This window comes from Eubalaena glacialis, chromosome 15 (genome assembly GCF_028564815.1).
Source record: "Eubalaena glacialis isolate mEubGla1 chromosome 15, mEubGla1.1.hap2.+ XY, whole genome shotgun sequence".
Taxonomy (NCBI): Eukaryota; Metazoa; Chordata; class Mammalia; order Artiodactyla; family Balaenidae; genus Eubalaena; species Eubalaena glacialis.
The window spans coordinates 61,260,980-61,283,729 of NC_083730.1; the positions used below are offsets into that span (position 1 = coordinate 61,260,980).

The following is a 22,750-nucleotide window of genomic DNA, read 5'->3' on the forward strand; positions in this document are numbered from 1 at the left end:
GGCACACGGGGACAGGGGAAGGAGAGCATGGCGGATTTCAGTGTAAGTGCAGTGGGAAGTCACAGGAGGGTTTTAAGAAGGTGAATGGGCATGGCTGGATTTATATCTTAAAAAGAATCTGTGATGCGAAGAGCAAATCAGATGGGGCCAGGGTGACAGCAGGTGTCAGGCTGGCAGCTGTTACAAGAGTCCACAGAGGCCAGGTTGGGGCTCAGACCAGGGTGGTTGGGGGGGATGCGGAGGAGGTGAACTAATACATGAAATGTTCTGGACGAAGAAGCCTCAGGACTTGCTGAGGGACTGAATTTGGAGAGCAAGGGAAGGAACAAGCTCTAGGTGTGGGCCTTGGGCAGCCAGGTGAATGGTGGTGACGCCTACAGAAATGCAGGTTTCGGGGTGACGGTGAAATTTCTCTCCGTGCATTGAGGGTGAGAGGCCTGTCCCCATCCACGTGGAGATGTGCAGGCAGTTGGGTGTACAACCCCTGAGTTCTAGGTGGGGCTCAGAGCTAGCAATGTGGGTGCTGGTGCGAATAGATGGCATTTCACAGCCACTGGAACACAGAAGGCACCGTGGAGGGGAGGCGGGAGGGGCGCTGCCCCCTCTGATAGCAAAGGAGCCGGAGAAAGAGACTGAGCAGCGGGCGGGGTGGGGGTGAGGGGAGCGTGGGGCCGCGGCCGCGAAGGACGCAGAGGGGCCCAGGGCGCTGATGCCGCTGAGCGCCAGGAGGGGGCGGCACCACCACGCACGGACGTGGCCGCAGCAGGGCTCCGACGACCTGGCGAGGAGCGAGGCGAGGCTGACCGGGTGGGGAGAGGAGGGAATGGGAGGCGGGGAAAGACAGCCACGTAAGGCAACTCTTCCAAGACGTTTCACTGTGAAGCAGAGCCGGGATACTGAGTGGGGTGGGCGGGGGTGTGCAGTGTACCGGAGCGTTTCTGTTTTAAAAGTTAGTAACTCCTAGAGAGGAAGTCGGCACAGTGGTCACAAGCACCTGGGTGGGAGTCTGAGCAGGTGCCTCAATTTCCTGGTCTATAAAATGAAGATAATACCCTCCTCACAGGATAATTATGAGGACTAAGTTGGGGTTTGTGTGTAAAATACCGAGACGGTCTCTGGTACAAGTGTTTGCTCCTTGGTCTCACTGATGACGGTGTGATGGAGGTGATTCTGTGTGCTGACAGGATCAGGTATGAAAGAGGGAGAAATGGATGCTGCCTGTGTTCTGGGAGGAGGGGTGACGGCTCTGGTGGGCAAGACGAGGACCCTTCCTCCATGTGGCAGGAGAGGGGGTGGGGACAAAGGCAGGGTGCGCCTTCTGATGGTGGACAGAAGAACGGGCTCTTTCTTCTCAGTGAGGCAAGACAGCAGCTGGGGCATGAAGGGAGCTGTGGGGATGCATAGAGTTTTGAGAGAAGAGAAGAAGCTACGAAAAATAAAAAATGTGAATGTATTAGAGAAGTATACTGGCTCCCCATACGTTTGGAGTTTGGAGGTTCCATCTGAGATCTGTGGCCACAGCTTTAAAGTCAAACCAGGTAGGAAAAAGAGATGCAGCTCTGCAGCCCTAACCACCAGCTCGGGTTCTGGCGTGGATTAGGCCCCGTATGGGCTTCACCTGGGGTCACAGTGAAGAGATGAGAGGGTTAAGGGAGTTTGCAGAGGAACACCTGTAATAAAGGCATCAAGCCTATCTGGGTAAGGGGGTAAACTGTGCTGTGGGAGATAGAAAATGGGTGATGATGGTGAGAAAGCAAGAGGGCTCAGGGGTCTTGATGCGGTTGAGGGACTGCTGGAGCCGGAAGTAAGGAGGAGGAAGAGGGTTTAGTAGGATGCTTAAGGTAGAGAGTGTGGAGGTGGGTGGGTACTTATGAAGTACTCAAGGGTGTGAGCATGGGGAGAGGGTGGCTCGGAGGGAAGGATGAAAAGACAGATCTAAGCCAGAGGACCTCAAAGATGGGGTGCTGGGCAGCTGCTGAACTCATGGGGAACGATGGCAGGGGCTGCAGAGAGAAGACACTGAGCCGAGATGTGTACTGGGGCGGTGAGCTCAGATGACACAGCAGAGGCACAGAGCATGGCAGGCCAGAAGGTGCGGACCTCAGGGCTGAGTCACAGGAAGAGCGGGGAGGACTGTGGGTCCTTGGCCATGAGATCCCTGGGATGTGAGCCGGCTTCACCGAATGAAGAAGGGTACCTGGGACAGGCGTGTGTGAGGGCCGGGGGAATGTGCAGACTGGTGTGGGTGTGCCACCAGGAATTTGGGGGCACAGTGAAAGTTTGGGTAGGCAGTTTCATCAGATTAGTGAATGCTTACTGTAGAATGGGGTTCAAAGGCCAGATGATCGATCCAGAGAACCTGGGATTCCAGAAGGAAGAGGGATTTAGATACCTACGTGCTTTCCTACACACACACAGAGAGGCAGCAACCAGCCATCATCAAGATGGGGTAAAGACAAACCACAGAACCCCACTTAACCATGTTTATGCATCTGAGGTCCACAGAGGCTGCCTTCCTCTCTTTGCCTTCTCACTGCTGCCATATGGTGGCAAGTTGAACACTCCATGGTGAAACACAAGAAGCTTCTTCTAGAAAAGACCCATTGCTGAAGCATACGTCCTGGATTCATCTAGCAATGAGATGCCTCATGAGGACATTAGAGCAGTGCCTACCTCTTTCTGACAGCCAGCTGATTGAAGGGCAGCACCAAGTGGCTGCCTTCTGCGAGGCCGAACTGGCGGGCACTGGGGATGTACTCCGGGGCTCTGTCCACGGCACACAATGCCTGTAAGAGACGCACATGGTTCTCAGCCACGCATGACCAGGACCCCCACTGACACTGACATGTTTTTCCGTGAGGAAACATCTCAGAAGCAACTGTGTCAGAGCACCAGCAACACAAACACACAAGCACCGATTTTACCTTCTTTGCTTCAAACAGTTGACTCCACATCCCTTTCTTTATCTCTCTGAGAAGGCAATTAGAGCTTTCGTTTTTCACCTCAGCCCCACTCGAGTTCACCTAAATTCCCATGAATTTTCATCAGGCCTAAGGGGCAAAGGCCTTGCTCTGCGCCCCTGTGCCCCTGAAACCCCTGCTCTGGGGAGGGCCTGAGGATGTCAGCGGTTACAGGAGCACCTGCCTCACAAGCACCGGGCAGCTGTAAGTGCCCACAGGTGACAGGCCGAGCTTGTTCCACACAGACAGGAGCAGGTGCAGCCAGGAGGAGCCAGGCTGGAGGGGCAGGTGCCCTGACTCCGGACCAAGTGAGGCCTTAGACTCAGTTTTCCAGGTCGGTGGATGGATGCTACCAAGACAACTGTCCTGAACTCAAAGATGGGCCCTGCTTGCAAGGTACTGCTTTTGTGTGATTGTGCCATCTAAATCAGAGTGTAAACTTTCAACCAAGGAAGTAGAGAAATCAGAAAAGGGAAAGAAAAGTGAAAACTAACAATGGCTGCTGTTAAAAATACTTGGTCAAACTGGCTTTTCCTAGATGAATCAAATCTTATTTTTTAAAGCAACAATGATACGTACGATGGCCTATATAAATACTTATTTTCATGTTTCTGACTAAATCCAAAGTGATACTGAGTCCTTATAAAGCCTCTGCCTCAAAGCTGGCTGTGTGGCAACCAAAAGAGGCGCCCGAGCATTAGAGCTTGCAGCTCGGGACACTCTGCCATGTCTGATACACTGTTTTCTCAGAGAGCCATCCCGCTTGCCCCCCTGCTTCTCATCACAGGGATGACCCTGTAACTCTCCCAGATTCCTTTGGAAAGTGGCTTCCAGCTGGTTCTTCCAGCCAATGGAAGGCAGTGCTGGGAGGCTGGAGGGTGAATGGGAGAAGCCGCGTGTCTCTCCCTCCTTCCTGCCTCCCTGGCAGGGCCTGTCTTCTCTGTGCTCCAGCACCCACTGGGAGACCCTCTGCTCAGACTCGCTCCCTGGGCGGCCCCGGCTCTTCCCTCTGTGTGCTCATGGCTCCTGTGTGCTCCTGCAGCTTTATCATGAGGTCCCCATTTTAATGTCCTCTGGGTGGCGCTCTTTTTTTCTGACTGGACCTGAACCATAGAATTAAAGAAAGCCCTTCTTACTGGACTTGGTAAAGGCTGGGGCTCTGGCGGGAGTTCGCCGTCCTCTCCATGGAGAGCCAGCTTTGGCCGTTCTGAGAGCAAGCAGGAGTCCAAGTCCACGTGTTCATAGCCAGTGGCACCAGTGAAATCCAAAAGTCTAGATACAAACCAAGTGTTTTCAAAATTAATGGAGATAATACAAACCAACACATGAACCAAGGTCATGTGATTATTGAATACTTAAAATCCATTAAAAAACATTAATACTCTTAGAGTAACCAAATCGACCGTCTTCCCACAGTGACTAGAAGTCCACATAACCTCCCTTATCTATTGTCTTGTTTGATTCTTCTGCCTGAAATGGCAGCCCCCTGTCCGCCCACCCCACAGCCCATCCCTCTGTGTCCACCTGGCCATTCCTGAGTGTCCCTCAGGAGTTGGCTCAAATGCTGTCACCTGCTCCTGCAGCCTTGGCTGGGCTGCCTCAGGGCAAGAAGCTGGCTGTGGCTCCCACAGCACTGCCCAGCGGCCTCCATGAAACACTGGCTTCTTTCTCACAGTTTCCCTTTGCCAGGAAGTCGTGAACTACCCTTGTCATATGTCCCTTTACTCTACAACATGTCCCCTGTCTGCACGTCCTTTGTTGGCACTTTCCGAGGACATGGCTGGGAATAGTAGTACATAGATGTTTCTGCCCTATCAGGTTCCCAGTCTCACGGCTTTCAGGAACAAGAAGATGCCTAATTGATTAGTTAATTAATAAACAATTGGGTGAATAAATATATCAAGTTACAAATAACTGCTCAAGGTTCTGACATCATCATTGTGTTGAAACCCAAGACGACGTTTTATTCTTTTAAATTTCAAGGCTCCTAAGAGGTTCCTTCACAGAGGACACTGCGACCATGAAAGATCCAAGTCCTTGCTCAAGGTCACAGAGCAGGTCAGCAGCCCAGCAAGGAGGGGAACTTCAGTCTCCTGACACTCGGGCACATTTAGTTTCTCCTGTGCGGGTTCTGTCCACCCTCTCCCCGCACCGCCCAGGACAGAGCACAGCTTCTGTCCCCCAGCATGCTGACCACAGGCAGAGGGGCAGTGAAGAGGAAATAAGTGCCTGTGGGCACATATAATTCCCTTCCTCATGGTCAGCTCCACGCGGGAGCAGAGACTTCCAGTTCTTAATCAGACAGTAATTGTTCGAGGAGGAGCCACTAATAATCTGAAGTTGCAAGTAGCCCAGCAGTAAAGGGTCCTTTATTCTCGCCCTGCATTCCGTACCCCTCCCTCCCCCTGGCCTGAGTGAGCCAGAGCCCCCGAATCAGCTGCTCCTTTAACCCCATCCTGTCTGGGCGGGTAACTGACACCCTCAGGCAACCTACATGCAGAGGCGGGGCCAAATCCAAAGCTGAGCCCCAGGAGCTGTGCGAACAAAGAAGAGAAAGGGAAATCTCTCCCAGCAGCCTCAGGAGCAGCGGATTAAATCTCCACAATCAACTTGATGTACCTGCATCTCTGGAATACCTGAATAGACAATGAATCATCCCAAAATTGAGGTGGTAGACTTTGGGAACAACTGTAGACTTGGGGTTTGCTTCCTGCATCTAATTTGTTTCTGGTTTTATGTTTATCTTAGTTTAGTATTTAGAGTTTATTATCATTGGTAGATTTGTTTATTGATTTGGTTGCTCGCTTCCTTTTTTTTTTATATATAGATATATATATATTTTTCCTTTTTTTCTTTTTGTGACTGTGTATGTGTATGCTTCTTTGTGTGACTTTGTCTGTATAGCTTTGCTTTTACCATTTGTCCTAAGGTTCTGTCTGTCCATTTTGTTTTTGTTTTTTTTCAGTTTTTAGCAATTGCTATCATTGGTGGATTTGTTTTTTGGTTTGGTTGCTCTCTTCTTTCTTTCTTTTTTATTACTTTAAAATTTTTTTATTTTTAATAATTGTTAAAATTTTTATTTTAACAACTTTATTTTATTTTATTATTTTCTTTCTTTCTTTCTTTTTTTCTCTCTTTTCTTCTGGGCCATGGGGCTAACAGGGTCTTGGTGCTCTGGCCACATGTCAGGCCTGTGCCTCTGAGGAGGGGAGCCGAATTCAGGACATTGGTCTACCAGAGACCTCCCGGCTCCATGTAATATCAAATGGCGAAAGCTCTCCCAGAGATCTCCATCTCAATGCTAAAACCCAGCTCCACTCAACGACCAGCAGGCTACAGTGCTGGACACACTATGCCAAACAACTAGCAAGACAGGAACACAACCTCACCCATTAGCAGAGAGGCTGCCTAAAATCATAATAAGGTCACAGACACCCCAAAACACACCAGCAGACGCAGTCCTGCCCACCAGAAAGACAAGATCCAGCCTCATCCACCAGAACACAGGCACCAGTCGCCTCCACCAGGAAGCCTACACAACCCACTGAACCAACCTTAGCCACTGTGGGCAGACACCAAAAACAACGGGAACTACAAACGTGCAGCCTGCGAAAAGGAGACCCCAAGCACAGTAAGTTAAGCAAAATGAGAAGACAGAGAAACACACAGCAGATGAAGAAGCAAGGTAAAAACCCACCAGACCAAACAAATGAAGAGGAAATAGGCAGTCTACCTGAAAAAGAATTCAGACTAATGATAGTAAAGATGACCCAAAATCTTGGAAACAGAATGGAGAAAATACAAGAAACGTTTAACAAGGACCTAGAAGAACTAAAGAGCAAACAAACAATGATGAACAATACAATAAATGAAATTAAAAATTCTCCAGAAGGAATCAATTGCAGAATAACTGACGCAGAAGAATGGATAAGTGACCTGGAAGATAAATAGTGGAAATAACTACCGTAGAGCAGAATAAGGAAAAAAGAATGAAAAGAATTGAGGACAGTCTCAGAGACCTCTGGGACAACATTAAACGCACCAACATTCGAATTATAGGGGTGTCAGAAGAAGAAGAGAAAAAGAAAGGGACTGAGAAAATATTTGAAGAGATTATAGTGGAAAACTTCCCTAATATGGGAAAGGAAACAGTTAATCAAGTCCAGGAAGCACAGAGTCCCATACAGGATAAATCCAAGGAGAAACACGCCAAGACACATATTAATCAAACTATCAAAACTTAAATACAAAGAAAAAATATTAAAAGCAGCAAGGGAAAAACAACAAATAACATACAAGGGAATCCCCATTAGGTTAACAGCTGATCTTTCAGCAGAATCTCTGCAAACCAAAAGGGAGTGGCAGGACATATTTAAAGTGATGAAAGGGAAAAACCTACAACCAAGATTACTCTACCCATCAAGGGTCTCATTCAGAATCGACAGAGAATTAAAACCTTCACAGACAAGCAAAAGCTAAGAGAATTCAGCACCACCAAACCAGCTTTACAACAAATGCTAAAGGAACTTCTCTAGGAAAGAAACACAAGAGGAGGAAAAGACCTACAATAACAAACCGAAAACAATTAAGAAAATGGTAATAGGAACATAAATATCAATAACTACCTTGAATGTAAATGGATTAAATGCTCCAGCCAAAAGACATAGACTGGCTGAATAGATACAAAAACAAGACCCGTATATATGCTGTCTACAAGAGACCCACTTCAGACCTAGGGACACATACAGACTGAAAGTAAGGGGATGGAAAAAGATATTCCATGCAAATGGAAATCAAAAGAAAGCTGGAGTAGCAATTCTCATATCAGACAAAATGGACTTTAAAATAAAGACTATTACAAGAGACAAAGAAGGACACTACATAATGATCAAGGGATCAATCCAAGAAGAAGATATAACAATAGTAAATATTTATGCACCCAACATAGGAGCACCTCAATACATAAGGCAAATGCTAACAGCCATAAAAGGGGAACTCAACAGTAACACAATCATAGTAGGGGACTTTAACACCCCACTTCCACCAATGGACAGATCATCCAAAATGAAAATAAACAAGGAAACACAAGCTTTAAATGATACATTAAACAGGATGGACTTAATTGATATTTATAGGACATTCCATCCAAAAACAACAGAATACACTTTCTTCTCAAGTGCTCATGGAACATTCTCCAGGATAGATCATATCTTGGGTCACAAATTGAGCCTTGGTAAATTTAAGAAAATTGAAATCGTATCAAGTATCTTTTCCAACCACAACGCTATGAGACTAGATATCAATTACAGGAAAAAATCTGTAAAAAATACAGACACATGGAGGCTAAACAATACACTACTAAATAACCAAGAGATCACTGAAGAGATCAAAGAGGAAATCAAAAAATACCTAGAGACAAATGACAGTGAAAACACGATGACCCAAAACCTATGGCATGCAGCAAAAGCAGTTCTAAGGGGGAAGTTTATAGCAATACAATCCTACCTTAAAGAAACATCTCAAATAAACAACCTAACCTTACACCTAAAGCAATTAGAGAAAGAAGAACAAAAAAACCCCCAAAGTTAGCAGAAGGAAAGAAATCATAAAGATCAGATCAGAAATAAGTGAAAAAGGAATGAAGGAAACAATAGCAGAGATCCATAAAACTAAAAGCTGGTTCTTTGAAAGATAAACAAAATTGATAAACCATTAGCCAGATTCATCAAGAAAAAAAGGGAAAAGACTCAAATCAATAGAATTAGAAATGAAAAAGGAGAAGTAACAACTGACACTGCAGAAATACAAAATATCATGAGAGATTACTACAAGTAACTATATGCCAATAAAATGGACAACCTGGAAGAAATGGACAAATTCTTAGAAAAGTACAACCTTCTGAGACGGAACCAGGAAGAAAAAGAAAATATAAACAGACCAATCACAAGCACTGAAATTGAGACTGTGATTAAAAATCTTCCAAGAAACAAAAGCCCAGGACCGGATGACTTCACAGGTGAATTCTATCAAACATTTAGAGAAGAGCTAACACCTATCCTTCTCAAACTCTTCCATAATATAGCAGAGGGAGGAACACTCCCAAACTCATTCTACGAGGCCACCATCACCCTGATACCAAAACCAGACAAAGATGTCACAAAGAAAGAAAACTACAGGCCAATATCACTGATGAACAAAGATGCAAAAATCCTCAACAAAATACTAGCAAACAGAATCCAACAGCACATTAAAAGGATCATACACCATGATCAAGTGCGGTTTATCCCAGGAATGCAAGGATTCTTCAATATACGCAAATCAATCAATGTGATAAACCATATTAACAAATTGAAGGAGAAAAACCATATGATCATCTCAATAGATGCAGAAAAAGCTTTTGACAAAATTCAACACCTATTTATGATAAAAACCCTCCAGAAAGTAGGCATAGAGGGAACTTACCTCAACATAATAAAGGCCATATATGACAAACCCACAGCCAACATCGTTCTCAGTGGTGAAAAACTGAAACCATTTCCTCTAAGATCAGGAACAAGACAAGGATGTCCACTCTCACCACTATTATTCAACATAGTTTTGGAAGTTTTAGCCACAGCAATCAGAGAAGAAAAACAAAAGGAATCCAAATCGGAAAAGAAGAAGTAAAGCTGTCACTGTTTGCAGATGACATAATACTATACATAGAGAATCCTAAAGATGCTACCAGAAAACTACTAGAGCTAATCAGTGAATTTGCTAAAGTACCAGGACACAAAATTAATGCACAGAAATCTCATGCATTCCTATACACTAGTGATGAAAAATCTGAAAGAGAAATTAAGGAAACACTCCCATTTACCATTGCAACAAAAAGAATAAAATACCTAGGAATAAACCTACCTAAGGAGACAAAAGACCTGTATGCAGAAAACTATAAGACACTGATGAAAGAAATTAAAGATGATACGAACAGGTGGAGAGATATACCACGTTCTTGGATTGGAAGAATCAACATTGTGAAAATGACTCTACTACCCAAAGCAATCTACAGATTCAATGCAAACCCTATCAAACTACCAATGGAATTTTTCACAGAACTAGAACCAAAAATTTCACAATTTGTATGGAAATACAAAAGACCCCAAATAGCCAAAGCAATCTTGAGAAAGAAAAACGGAGCTGGAGGAATCAGGCTCCCAGACTTCAGACTATACTACAAGGTATAGTAATCAATACAGTATGGTACTGGCAGAAAAACAGATATATAGATTAACGGATAGAAAGGATAGAAAGCCCAGAGATAAACCCACGCACCTATGGTCACCTTATTTTTGATAAAGGAGGCAAGATTATACAATGGAGAAAAGACAGCCTCTTCAATAAGTGGTGCTGGGAAAACTGGACAGCTACATGTAAAAGAATGATATTAGAACCCTCCCTAACACCATGCACAAAAATAAACTCAAAATGGATTAAAGACCTAAATGTAAGGCCAGGCACTGTAAAACTCTTAGAGGAAAACATAGGCAGAACACTCTGTGACATAAATCACAGCAAGATCCTTTTTGACCCACCTCCTAGAGAAATGGAAATAAAAACAAAAATAAACAAATGGGACCTAATGAAACTTAAAAGCTTTTGCACAGCAAAGGAAAACATAAACAAGATGAAAAGACAACTCTCAGAATGGGAGAAAATATTTGCAAATGAAGCAACTGACAAAGGATTAATTTCCAAAATTTACAAGCAGCTCATGAAGCTCAATATCAAAAAAACAAACAACCCAATCCAAAAATGGGCAGAAGACCTAAACAGACGTTTCTCCAAAGAAGATATACAGATTGCCAACAAACACATGAAAGGATACTCAACATCACTAGTCATTAGAGAAATGCAAATCAAAACTACAATGAGGTATCACCTCACACCAGTCAGAATGGCCATCATCAAAATCTACAAACAATAAATGTTGGAGAGGGTGTGGAGAAAAGGGAACCCTCTTGCACTGTTGGTGGGAATGTAAATTGATACAGCCACTATGGAGAATAGTATGGAGGTTCCTTAAAAAACTACAAATAGAACTACCATACGACCCAGCAGTCCCACTACTGGGCATATACCGTGAGAAAACCATAATTCAAAAAGAGTCACGTACCATGATGTTCATTGCAGCTCTATTTACAATAGCCAGGACATGGAAGCTACCTAAGTGTCCATCGACAGATGAATGGATAAAGAAGATGTGGCACATATATACAATGGAATATTACTCAGCCATAAAAAGATACGAAATTGAGCTATGTGTAGCGAGGTGGATGGACCTAGAGTCTGTCATACAGCGTGAAGTAAGTCAGAAAGAGAAAAACAAGTACCATATGCTAACACATATATATGGAATCTAAAAAAAAAAATGGTTCTGAAGAACCTAGGGGCAGGACAGCAATAAAGACGCAAACGTAGAGAATGCACTTGAGGACATGGGGAGGGGGAAGGGTAAGCTGGGACGAAGTGAGAGAGTGGTATGAACATATATACACTACCAGATGTAAAATAGCTAGCTAGTAGGAAGCAGCCACATAGCACAGGGAGATCAGCTCGGTGCTTTGTGACCACTTAGAGGGGTGGGATAGGGAGGGTGGGAGGGAGATGCAAGAGGGAGGAGATATGGGGATATCTGTATATGTATAGCTGATTCACTTTGTTATAAAGCAGAAACTAACACACCATTGTAAAGCAATTATACTCCAATAAAGATATTAAAAAAAAATGCATGTCAAAATGTATTTGACCTCTGCTGTGTGTTGACAGTACTATGGAACTAATGTTTAGTGGTTCTTTTTTTCTCATGCATGATGACCAGATTTTTCCATCATTCTAGTCTAATAAATCCATTTGGGGGACTTTATAGAACAAGGGATTCACTTGTTATTTGGGAACTTGTAGAATTTGGGGCCATCTCAAACAGCAAAATTAGGTTGTAGATCAGTGACAGTACTGGGCATTAAAAGATCAGGAAGTGCAAAATCATGCTGAGAGCACAGTCACACTTACTCCATATTAAAGATCAGGTTTTGGATACAGCCATGGAATGAGCTTCTCATCTTGAGCATGGGTGTCCCCTTGCCCTCTGGAATACCACCTATGTACAGGTTGGACACACTTATTGTCCTGCTTTCTGCTGATGGGCCCAGCTTCATTTCCACAGGAGCTGTCTCATCCAGTTGGACAGTGATAATTCTAAAAGGTTAAAGGAGAAAATAAAGGTTTTAAAATATAATGAAACATAACTGTCCATTTTAATATCTAATTCCAGCAAGTTCTTACTGAATAATAAAAGTTCCTTGAAGATACATTTTAACATGACATTGAACATGTGTGTGAATAAAAAAGTGAATCTTGAATATTAAAACTTGCAGCTAAATGTTCTCCAGAAATGAATGGAATGTGATTAAATGTTACTCAGTTCAATTGCTTTTTGGAGAGTATCTTTTACTTCTTTACCTGTGACAAAATGTGCAGTGTTTTTTTAAAACTTTTGGTCTACAGTTTTGGAGAGAAATTATATAGAAATGTTGATGTGACACTGTTTACTATTTCACTGTTTACATTTTGCTATTTACTATGTCACTATTTGCTATTTTACCATTCACTATTAGAATTTACTAATACTGTAACACTATTTGACACAGAATTATTCCAGTGTAAAGACAATTTATGCCGGGCCCCAGAAAAGGGCAGGTTTAAGATTGTTCAATTATGAAAATTCTGCAAATATCTTATTACAAAGCAGATGAAATTGTTTTCCAAAGAGGTATTCTATCAAGCTTCTAGAATTATTTTGGAATTATAAAGACTCTGAATGACATCATACTAATTTTCCCAATCATTTCACTGCATACAGGCTTCCTACTGGGGAACTTTCGAAAGGTGACGCAAATACCTCCCGCTCCTTATCAAGGAGATGGAATGCTCTTGACCGTCGCCATAGGTGCCCGTGGGAGCATGCAGGAGAGCTCTTCTCAGGCTGGTTCCATCCCCAGGATTAACATGCACTTCAATGTGGCCTTCAATTAGCATGATGGAAAAGAAGGGCTGGGAAGGTCACACAGAGAATTCCCATAGAAAAGACATTACTATAGGATTTAAAGAATTATCATCTTATGAAGGTAATGTGGGAGTATTGGCACCAAGGAAGCAGTTCCTTAAGAATATCACCATCTAACACAACTATTTTATACTTTGTATATTGCTTTCTAACCTCTGCTGACATAATTTACATTCTGCATTATGCTAGTATCACTAACCATATCAAAGATTTCCATTTCTACAGTCTTCATACTTATTATTTATTGCTACATTATGTACTAACAAATAGTTACATTGTAAGTCATTGATCTGTTTCTCCCTTTTCCGTTTTACTGAGATACCATTGTGTTAGTCTTGTATACGACACAACCATTGGATATTTGAATATACTGTAAAATGATCACCTCATATAGTTACAAAATTTTTTCTTGTGGTGAGAACTTTTAAGATCTACTCTCTTAGCAACTTTCAAATATGCAATATGATATTGTGACTATAGTCACCATGCTGTACATCACATCCCCAAAACTTATCTTACAACTGGAAGTTTGTACCTTTGAGCCCCTTCACCCACTTCTCTCCTGCCCCTACCTCTGGTAACCACCAATCTGTTCTGTCTCAATGAGTTTGTTTTTTTAAGATTCCACATATAAATGAGATCATACAGTATTTGTCTTTCTCTGTTTGACCTATTTCATTTAACATAATGCCCTCAAGGTTCATGCATGTTGTTTTAAATGGTAGGATTTCCTCCTATTTTATGGCTGAATAATATTGCACTGTATAAATAAATAAATAAATAGATATTGATATATACATATACACATACACACACCACATCTTTATCCATTCTTCTATTGATAGACACTCAGTTTGTTTCCGTGTCTTGACTACAGTAAATAATGTTGCAATGAACAAGAGGGTATAGATATCTCTTCAAGATAGTGATTTCATTTCCTTCAAATATATACCCAGAAATGGAATTGCTGGATCTCATTTCCTTCAAATATATACCCAGAAGTGGAATTGCTGGATCTCATTTCCTTCAAATACATACCCAGAAGTGGAATTGCTGGATCTCATTTCCTTCAAATACATACCCAGAAGTGGAATTGCTGGATCATATGGGAATTCGATTTTTAATTTTTTGAGAAAGCCCCATACTGTTTTCCATAGTGGCTGTACCAATATATTATACATTCCCACTAGCAGTGCACAAGGGTTCCCTTTTTTCCACATCCTCACCAGCACTTGTTATCTCTTATCTTTTTTGATGGTTGCCATTCTCAGAGGTGTGAGGTGAAATCTCTCTGTGGGATCTATTCCTTTTTTAAAAATTTAGGTAGTTTCTAATTTTTTATTACCATACGTAATGAACATTTAACTGGTTTTTTTTTTTTTTTTTTTTGCCTGTGAAATTTTTCTAAGATTTCTAAAGGTGGGATTAAAGAGTTGAAGGTTTGAAAATGTTTAAAGCTCTTAACATTCTTTTGCCACATTGAGAGAGGTCCACCAGCAGAACTGGGAGTGTTTCACAAGGTCTTGCCAGCACTGGATGACACCGTTCCTTTTTGCTGACTTAGTAGCAAATTTTGATTTACAAGAGGTCCTATTAAGATTGGTGGAGAAAAACAGTTTGATAGTTCCTCAAGAAGTTAAACATAGAATTCCCATATGACCCAGCAATTCCACCCATAGGTATATACCCAAAAGAATTGAAAACAGGTACTCTAACAAATACTTGTATGCAGATGTTTGTAGCAGCATTATTCACAATAGTCAAAAGGTAGAAACAACCCCAAACGTCCATCAATGAACTAATAAATTATGCTACGTATACAGTGGGATAACATTCAGCCATGAAAAAGAAGGACGTGCTGATACATGCTACAATGTGGATGGACCTCAAAAACATGCTAAGTGAAAGACAAAATATCACTCATATGAGTCCACATATATGAAATATACAGAATAGGTAAATTCATTCATAGATACAGAAAGAAGATTGGTGATTGCCAGGGTTGGGGGAGGAGGGAATGGGGAGTGACTGCTTAACAGGCATAGGCTTCTCTTTGGGGTGATGAAGATGTTTTGGAACTAGATAGAGAAAGTGGCCTCACAGCATTATGAAAGCACTAAGTGCCACTGACTATTTCACCTAAAAATGGTTACTTTTATTTTATGTAAATTTCATCTCAACTTAAAAAAAGAAAAAAAGATTGGTGGAGCCCATAAACCAATCTCTCCTTGTCAGACCTTCACTCAGTGTCTTGTGAGGTATCTGGGGTCTACAGACTGGTGTTCCAGGTCAGGCTCTGAAATAGCGGCTGTGTGATCTTGTGCAGGTTAGCCAGGCTCTCTGAATCCATTTCTCCCTCAGCAAAATATAGGAAGCAGCATCCACCCTGAAGTGTGGCTGTAATAATTGTACAGCCATGTCTGTAAAATACCTTTCACAGTAGAGAACAGTACTCTGAATTGTAGCTGCATGGCTTGTACTTCATTAATACAATACATTAGCATTCTGTGAATCTCTTCAAATTACATAATATACAAAGTGTGAGCAGAGGAAAGGTAAATATCACCTATCCTATAAGAATCCTAGGTAGACGGCAAGGATCCTTCTCAACGGCTAGACAAGGAAGACGGATTATGCAACACAAAGAGACCGCTGATTCGTAAGGGAAAGACAGTCAGCAGTAATCACTTTTACTTATTAAAAACGCACACCCATTAACAACCAGGCACACATGCTGTAGAATACATGTCATGACTAAGTCATCTTCCATCCAGTGCTTCCTGAAGTCATTTCCTTCCTGAGCTCCTGGCTTGAGAGCCTTTGAGCCACTCACCCCGTGGGCCTGCCGGTGACCTTGCTTCTCCCCATGCTGGCCCAGGGCAGCCAGGATGATGCCGCTACTGTTCCTGGTGGCAAATGTTGCCAACAATTCTGAATCTGGTGGCAAGGACTTGGGTGGCAATTCAACGTAGCCGCCTCTCAAGAAGCTAACGCTTCGGACAGGCTGGTCACAAAGGAGAGGAGAAAGCACCGTGAGGCCCACCCGCATGCTGAACCTCCCACCCTGGAGGCTGCTGCCGTTTTCCCCACCACCTCTTTTCTGTTCAAACCCCTGGTTTAGATCCTGTTGCCTTATTATGTTAGTAAATCAGTGGGCATTTATAGAAACTCATCCCAATATTAATAAAACGCTTCCCACCTCCAGTATACAGCCTTTTCTCACTCCGTAGGAATTTCTGAGTAAATCAAAGGTTGATCTAGATATTTCCAGGTTTTTGATACAGCCCACGTAGCTTTTGCTGGTGACACCTTTCCTGTAGGGAAGGGCAAGAGAACAACAGCAACAAAATTGGATTTTATAACTCCAGTTTTGGAATAAGAAATAAAAATGGACCTACAAATAAGAAAGATCTCTTTCCACGTGTCATTCTCATAAATGTCTAGGTCTCCCTCTAACAAGACTTGATGGTGAGAATTCAGGTCAAACATGTACTCTCCTTAGGACTAAAGAAAGGGATTGAATTTAGTGAGGCTGATTACCTAGATGGCTACCTAGATAAAAGCATGCTTAATATTTTAAGGGAAACTATTATAGTCATTACCATTTAGATATACTCACTAAAACAGAGGCTAATTGTAAGAGAGACAGTGCACTGCCATAAGGAAATTATAGCACTTAGATTTCAATCTAGTCTCTGTGTAGAGCAAACATTCACCTCCCACGGGGGCAAGTGTGGGCAATGTGATTTCCCAGGATCTCTTGGTTAGAGACGGCATCGGCTCTTGTCCATACCACATATTCATGAACTTCCTCCTGAAGGAAATAACTGCATTTGGTGAAGTCTGGGATTATCCAAAACCCTTATTTCTTTGATACTAAGCCAATACCATATTTTTATTAACAGAAATTGCCACTCTGCTGGGTGGGGTGAGCTTTAATGTACTCAGGCTAACATTTCCAAATGATGGAGACTACTGAACATCTCCCAGTTACACCCTGAAGCATCAGCTAGTGACAGGAGAACTGTGCAGGAACATGGCTTCTTGCTACATGTCATATCTCACTTTTTCTCTGTGCTGTGCAATGAGCGGTCGGCCATTAAGAAACCACATGATTTAGGGCAAATTTCAACCTTTCCGAATCTCAGTTTCTTCCATTGTAAATGAGGAGACTGGCCCCAATGATACCCAAGACCCTTCTACCATGAAAGTCTGTGATTTGAGATGTCTTCCTAGAAAAGGGAATCTGTCCTTTTCTCCAGGGTCTACGCTGTGTACCATTTAGGTAAAGAACAAATGAATTACAACACAGCTGGTAACCTCAGAAACATCCCCAATGCCACTATGTTAGGAATGACATCTGTAATCAGGGATTAGGAGAGAGGCTTCCCGTCCCGGCTCTGCCTTGGCAGAGGGGTAAGACCTGGGACAAGCGACCAACTACCCTGAAGTTTAGGGACATTTATTTCCAAGACCCTGCAGGCGGGTGACTGGGGTTGTAAACTATGTTCCTTGGAACTTTCACACATTTCTGGCAGAGAAGGGGGTGTGTCAGGAAGTGGATTCTGGGCTGCTCAACCCATAGCAACTGGAGTGGCTGCACTTCTGTATAAGAACCCGGCTTGAAGATGAGGTACTGCTACAAATATACATTTGAAAACCACTGGGCTGAGTGACTCGGTTGGGACATTTGGTGATTCCAATCCCTGGAAGCTAGGCTGCCTTGATTGCTGGCCGTATATGCCTTTTTTTATAATGGTGTGAAAGAAACTTAGAGCTTACTTTGTCCCCAGTCCAAAATTACAAAATTGAGGAGAGTGAACTACAGAAAGTTTATGAAATTATTAAAGTCACAAAGCTAAACAAGCACAAGAATCAGTGCATCTCTCCTCTGCTATCTTTAATCCAACTTGCTGATGCTGGTCTTCAAACTTTCACATACATTATTCATTCTAATCACCAAAAGGGGAATCCAGATAAGTCTGCAGAAAGCATGATTCTTTTTTTTGTCACCAAAAAGATTCTACTACTCTAGAATGTCTGGACAGGAGAGTGACGTGTGATGGAAAGTGGGTCTCCAAATATTGCACAGTAACAAATTTTAGATGTTTTATAGGCAATAAATAGAAAATCATAAATTCTATTGCAGAAGGCTTTCTTTACTTCCCAATTATATGGCATACTAATCAAAACAGAACGTTATGGCTTAAATTGTGTTTCCCCACCCCGACCAAAAGATTTTGAAGTCCTAACCCCCAGTACCTGTGAATGTGACCTTATTTGAAAATAGGGTCTTTACAATTGTAATCAAGTTAAGGTGAGGTCAGTAGGGTAGGTCCTAATCCAGTATGACTGGTATCTTTATAAAAAGGGGAAATTTGGACACTGAGAGACACACACAGAGGGAAGACAGCGTGTCCACACAGATAAAGAATGCCACCTATAAGCTGAGGAATGCCTGAAGCTACCAGAAGCTCAGAGACAAGCATGGAACAGATTCTTTCTCACAATCCTCAGAAGGAAGCGGCCCTGCTGACACCTGATTTTGGAACTGTAGCCTCCAAAACCGTGAGAGAACACATTTCTGTTGTTTAAGCTGCCCAGTCTGTGGAACTTTGTTACGGAAACTAAGGCAGTTGGTAATTAGGGACATGAAAATTCTGCAGTGTGGTATCATACCTTACAACTCTTGACCTAGGTAATCCACCCACATAAATTGGATCCTTATCTAGACGATTGAGGTCAGAAGATGCTCCTGGAGTTTCCCCTTGCTTGGTTTCTTTGTAGCTGGTGTTATATGCATCAATAACTGCTAGGAGTCCTAGAGAAGATCAAGAGGAATAGACAAGAAAATGAGTCATTTTCTACAATAAAGTAAACACAGACATCTAACAAAGTTCATTTACAAAGGCATATTCTTTTACATTCTGCAAATTTGACCAGGGGATGTTCTTGACTGTTAAAGGACAAATGAAAACCCTCTTTACAAAAGTCAATAAATCCAGAATATACATGCTAAATGGTAGCAGTATGTGTGTGAAAGAAAATAGAATCAATTTGATCCTTGATTCCAATTCAGCATTTAACGTTAAATAATGCATTTGGAAACCATAGACAAAGAGAATTAGAATATTCCTCCAGCAAAATGTGAATCCTGATGCTTAGTATTCCAAAGAAAACAATGGCTTTTGATTAGAATATCATTTAAGAATACCTAGAAAGCTAAAGTAAAAAAAGACTGCTGACTTTGGAAAGATTTCTATTCCTATGAGGGCGACCGACATTCCGTCTGTCTACCTGTGCATTTACCTTGCTTTCTGTTTCGCTGGAAGGCAATTTTGTACCAGGTTCCATTATTATAGCGTCTGTCGGTAATAAGAGCAAGAGGCCCAGAACCCAGGTCAACTGTAACTCTAACTCTGCCGTCGACCAAGTCGATGGATAAAAAGTCTTTCTGTAAAAAAGAAAAGAGTTACCCAAGGCTACATTATTATCACAAGATTTCCTTTCTCTCCAAGTCAGGGATGGCGGAAACCTCCTACAGTCAAACTGAGAAAACAGGATCTGGCCCAACAGTCCAAAATTAAAAGTGTCCACAAAGGCTTTCTAGAATAATATACAGACATGTGTCAGATAAACTCATGGTCATCAAAATCTACAATGCAAGAAGAGAAGTGGAATCTCTACATTTTTCATTTAGGTTGACAACTGGGCCAATCCTAAAAATAAAACTAGAAGATTGAGAAAAATCAGCAGCACACAAGATAAAAATAAGAACATGAACTTCCTGCGATGAAATTCAAACAAGGTGGTCACAGTGAGTAAAACAAGACGTCTTATTCAAGCTCAAAATTTAATAACAAATGTTTAACTGATATTTATAATGATAGGAAGCTATTTTCTACTTGATATGCTTCTATATTTTCCAAACTTTCTTCAATGATTTTGTACTGATAAATCATTTAAAATGGGGGACTAGTATGGCATACATACGTACATATTATACTAGCATGTGCTCAGAAAACAATCATTAAACATAAATATCCTCATAGCAATCCAACTATATATACACAGTAGGGTGCAGGGCCCTACAGACTCTTACGGTGCCATTTGAAGCCAGGTAGAGAAGCAGCCCATTAGGTGAAAAGGTACTAAAAAGCATAATTATCTGCGTCACAGTAGCCCGGAGCATCTTCTCCATGACAGAATACCCACTCCCATCAAAATGGAAGGAAGCATCTTCATTTTGGGGGCTGCAAGGAGAGAAGGTGAAATACAATCTATTCTTAGGAAGGTAGTTAAAGAGAACACATGATACTTTTACTGAGTTCTTCCTCACAAAATTTGTGATACAGCATTTATTTCCACAATTTGATAACAAGTATAAGTCATAATATCTTAAAATATGCTCCCCATGAGATTATGCGAGACAAGCACCCAGTTGCCTTGTAAGGAAACGAAAGTTAACGTGGGCAGTGTTCACTGTAGTAAAAAGAAATTCCCTCAAAGGATGGATTACTGCTATAAATAGTTCTACTTAGTGACTAGATTTTCATTTGTTCTAATTCCCTTTAATGTGACTTTGATGTCCCTTAATGTCTAGTTTCCTTTAATGTCCTTTCTTAATTCCAGCACTTACAGAATAAATTTTATATTGGCATGTATCACCTTATGCTCGTTTTTAACTAATTCAACTAAACTGGACTAATGATGGAAAACAAATATGTATCAATGTGCCAAAAGGATCAGTTTACAAAAATATCATTGACAAAAAAGAATCTCAAAAATCTGCAGGATGAGCTTACAGCAGTTATATACCATGGACCCCAGTACTTCTTAGATAAGTGTTTTCCAGTTTTCCCCACATCTCAAAAAGCTGACTTGATTCACTCTTCAGGTACAAAGTACTTAGAACATATTATTATGTTCAAAAAGCACTTTTCTGGAATGTCATAGGGCTCGAGAGTGAATTAGATTAGGGTGTTCTGGGGTATGAATTTGCACTTCTCCCAGTTGAAGGTGTAATAACCACTCTGTGTCACATCTCCAACCAGGAACAGAATAACCCAACAGTGAAATTGTTTCCATTAACAAAACAAAATGTAGCAGTGCTTTGTAAAACCTGAGGTTTCAAATTTATAGCTTTCTACAGTCCTGCTTTTTCTAAAAATTTCTTGAGATCTCTTATAAGGAAGTATAACTTTAAGGAAATGCACTCTGCATAAACAAACTGTGGCCTAATTCTCAATTATTTAATCCTTAAAACTTTGGCCTCCTAGAAGCATGTTCCATTGCTTTATCTTTTGGCAACCGGTTTCATGTAGCTAAGGACACACACTCTAGAACCAGATTGCTAGGGTTCAAATCCCAGCTCCCCAACTTACTAGCTGTGTGACCTCAGAAAAGTTACCTAACCCCTCTGTGTCTCATTTCCTTCATTTGTAAAATAAGGGTAACACTAGAACCTCTCTGGAAGGGCTATACATGACTTAATACATGTAAAGTTCTTTAAACGGTGCCTGGTACATAGCAAATGTTCACTCTGGTTTAGCTCTGAGTATTGTACTGTGTTCAGAGGTCCTAGTGGGGTCCCATTTTGCCGATTAAAAGCTGAGCCTCAAAGATTAAGTTCTTGCCCAAGAACACACACAAGAAATTGCAAAGCCAGGTTTCAAATGAAATTCCAGAAATCCGTCTGCCCTCTCCCTCCCCAGAGCTCAGGAGTTCTCGGTTCTCAGGAAGGTTGAGTCTTTGCTTCTGGCTTCTCTCCTTCAGCAGGGCCTGCCCACGTCAGGTGGCCACCAAGAGGGATGAATGCAAAGGAAATGACGACTGAATGCGATTCTCCTGAGAAGGCTGACATCCCTCAGGTCACCGGCACATTTCTGGGGCTCGTCCCTTGTGGGTCAGACTTCCGTTCTATAACCATGAGGCCCGCGTGCCTTTCCCCAGCTGGGCCTCAGGAAGGCAGCTCCAGGCCCCTGCCTGGGTAAGAGGCTGGGACAAATGACAGCACTTCATGGCTGGCTCTCCTCCAGCGCCCAGCATTTATGGGGGGCCGGGGGGGAGCCCTGCGGTCAGCAGGACTGGGCAGATGCCCTCCCTCCCAGCTCTCAGCCCCGTGACCCTGGAAGAATGACTAGACTGCTCTGATCCAAGCTGTCACTCATGAGATGGGGACCCGTCAGACTCCATGCAGCTGTCACGTGAGTGAGGAGGCATCACTCGGGCCCCAACCCCAGGATGCTCTACCTACTATTGCCCCTACAGCGCAGAGCTCTTTTTTATGTTACCACAAAAAAGCATTTTAGGTAATTTTCCGTAGACCATGAGACATTGGAGGAGATAAGCTTGGGTGACTGATGTTGCCATCACCAGTACCGAGCAGAGGGCCCAGAAACAGATGACTGTCCGGTCAAGGTCAGCCGTGCAGCCAATGCTCTATTGCAACAGCCTCTCAAAACTAACACAAGAATAAAGGCCTGTTGACTAAATGAAAGTTTTTTTCCCATATTTAGATGTGAACTGTTAGAATCAATGGTTTATTTTATACTATCCTTGAAGGATCTGAGAGATTGTTCATAATTATAAACATATGCTGACACCATGTTAAAGAAGTGTAAGTATATTCAAAGAGGAATAAAAAAAAATCGGTTAGCTTACTTGGTAATATAAATCAAAGTTA

The 22,750-nt window shown here is 42.2% G+C and overlaps 2 protein-coding genes across 3 annotated transcripts in view; one reads left to right on the forward strand and one right to left on the reverse strand.

The window, feature by feature from the left end:
* Positions 1 to 22,750, forward strand: part of LOC133075967 (collagen alpha-2(I) chain-like) — a 48,717-nt gene that overhangs the window by 20,521 nt on the left and 5,446 nt on the right. The window lies entirely within an intron of this gene.
* LAMA1 (laminin subunit alpha 1) overlaps positions 1 to 22,750 on the reverse strand; it is a 149,987-nt gene that overhangs the window by 8,382 nt on the left and 118,855 nt on the right. Inside the window, exons 49-57 of one of the 2 annotated variants that reach the window (XM_061170462.1) lie at positions 20,168 to 20,318; positions 19,375 to 19,519; positions 18,745 to 18,886; positions 16,265 to 16,379; positions 15,899 to 16,069; positions 12,901 to 13,052; positions 12,012 to 12,197; positions 4,097 to 4,232; positions 2,674 to 2,786 (exon numbers count right to left, since the gene is read on the reverse strand). In XM_061170462.1, the coding sequence (XP_061026445.1) occupies positions 2,674 to 2,786; positions 4,097 to 4,232; positions 12,012 to 12,197; positions 12,901 to 13,052; positions 15,899 to 16,069; positions 16,265 to 16,379; positions 18,745 to 18,886; positions 19,375 to 19,519; positions 20,168 to 20,318 (1,311 nt within the window). Of the gene's footprint in view, positions 1 to 2,673; positions 2,787 to 4,096; positions 4,233 to 12,011; positions 12,198 to 12,900; positions 13,053 to 15,898; positions 16,070 to 16,264; positions 16,380 to 18,744; positions 18,887 to 19,374; positions 19,520 to 20,167; positions 20,319 to 22,750 lie in introns of those variants that run through there. The other variant, XR_009697434.1, reaches the window with a different exon arrangement.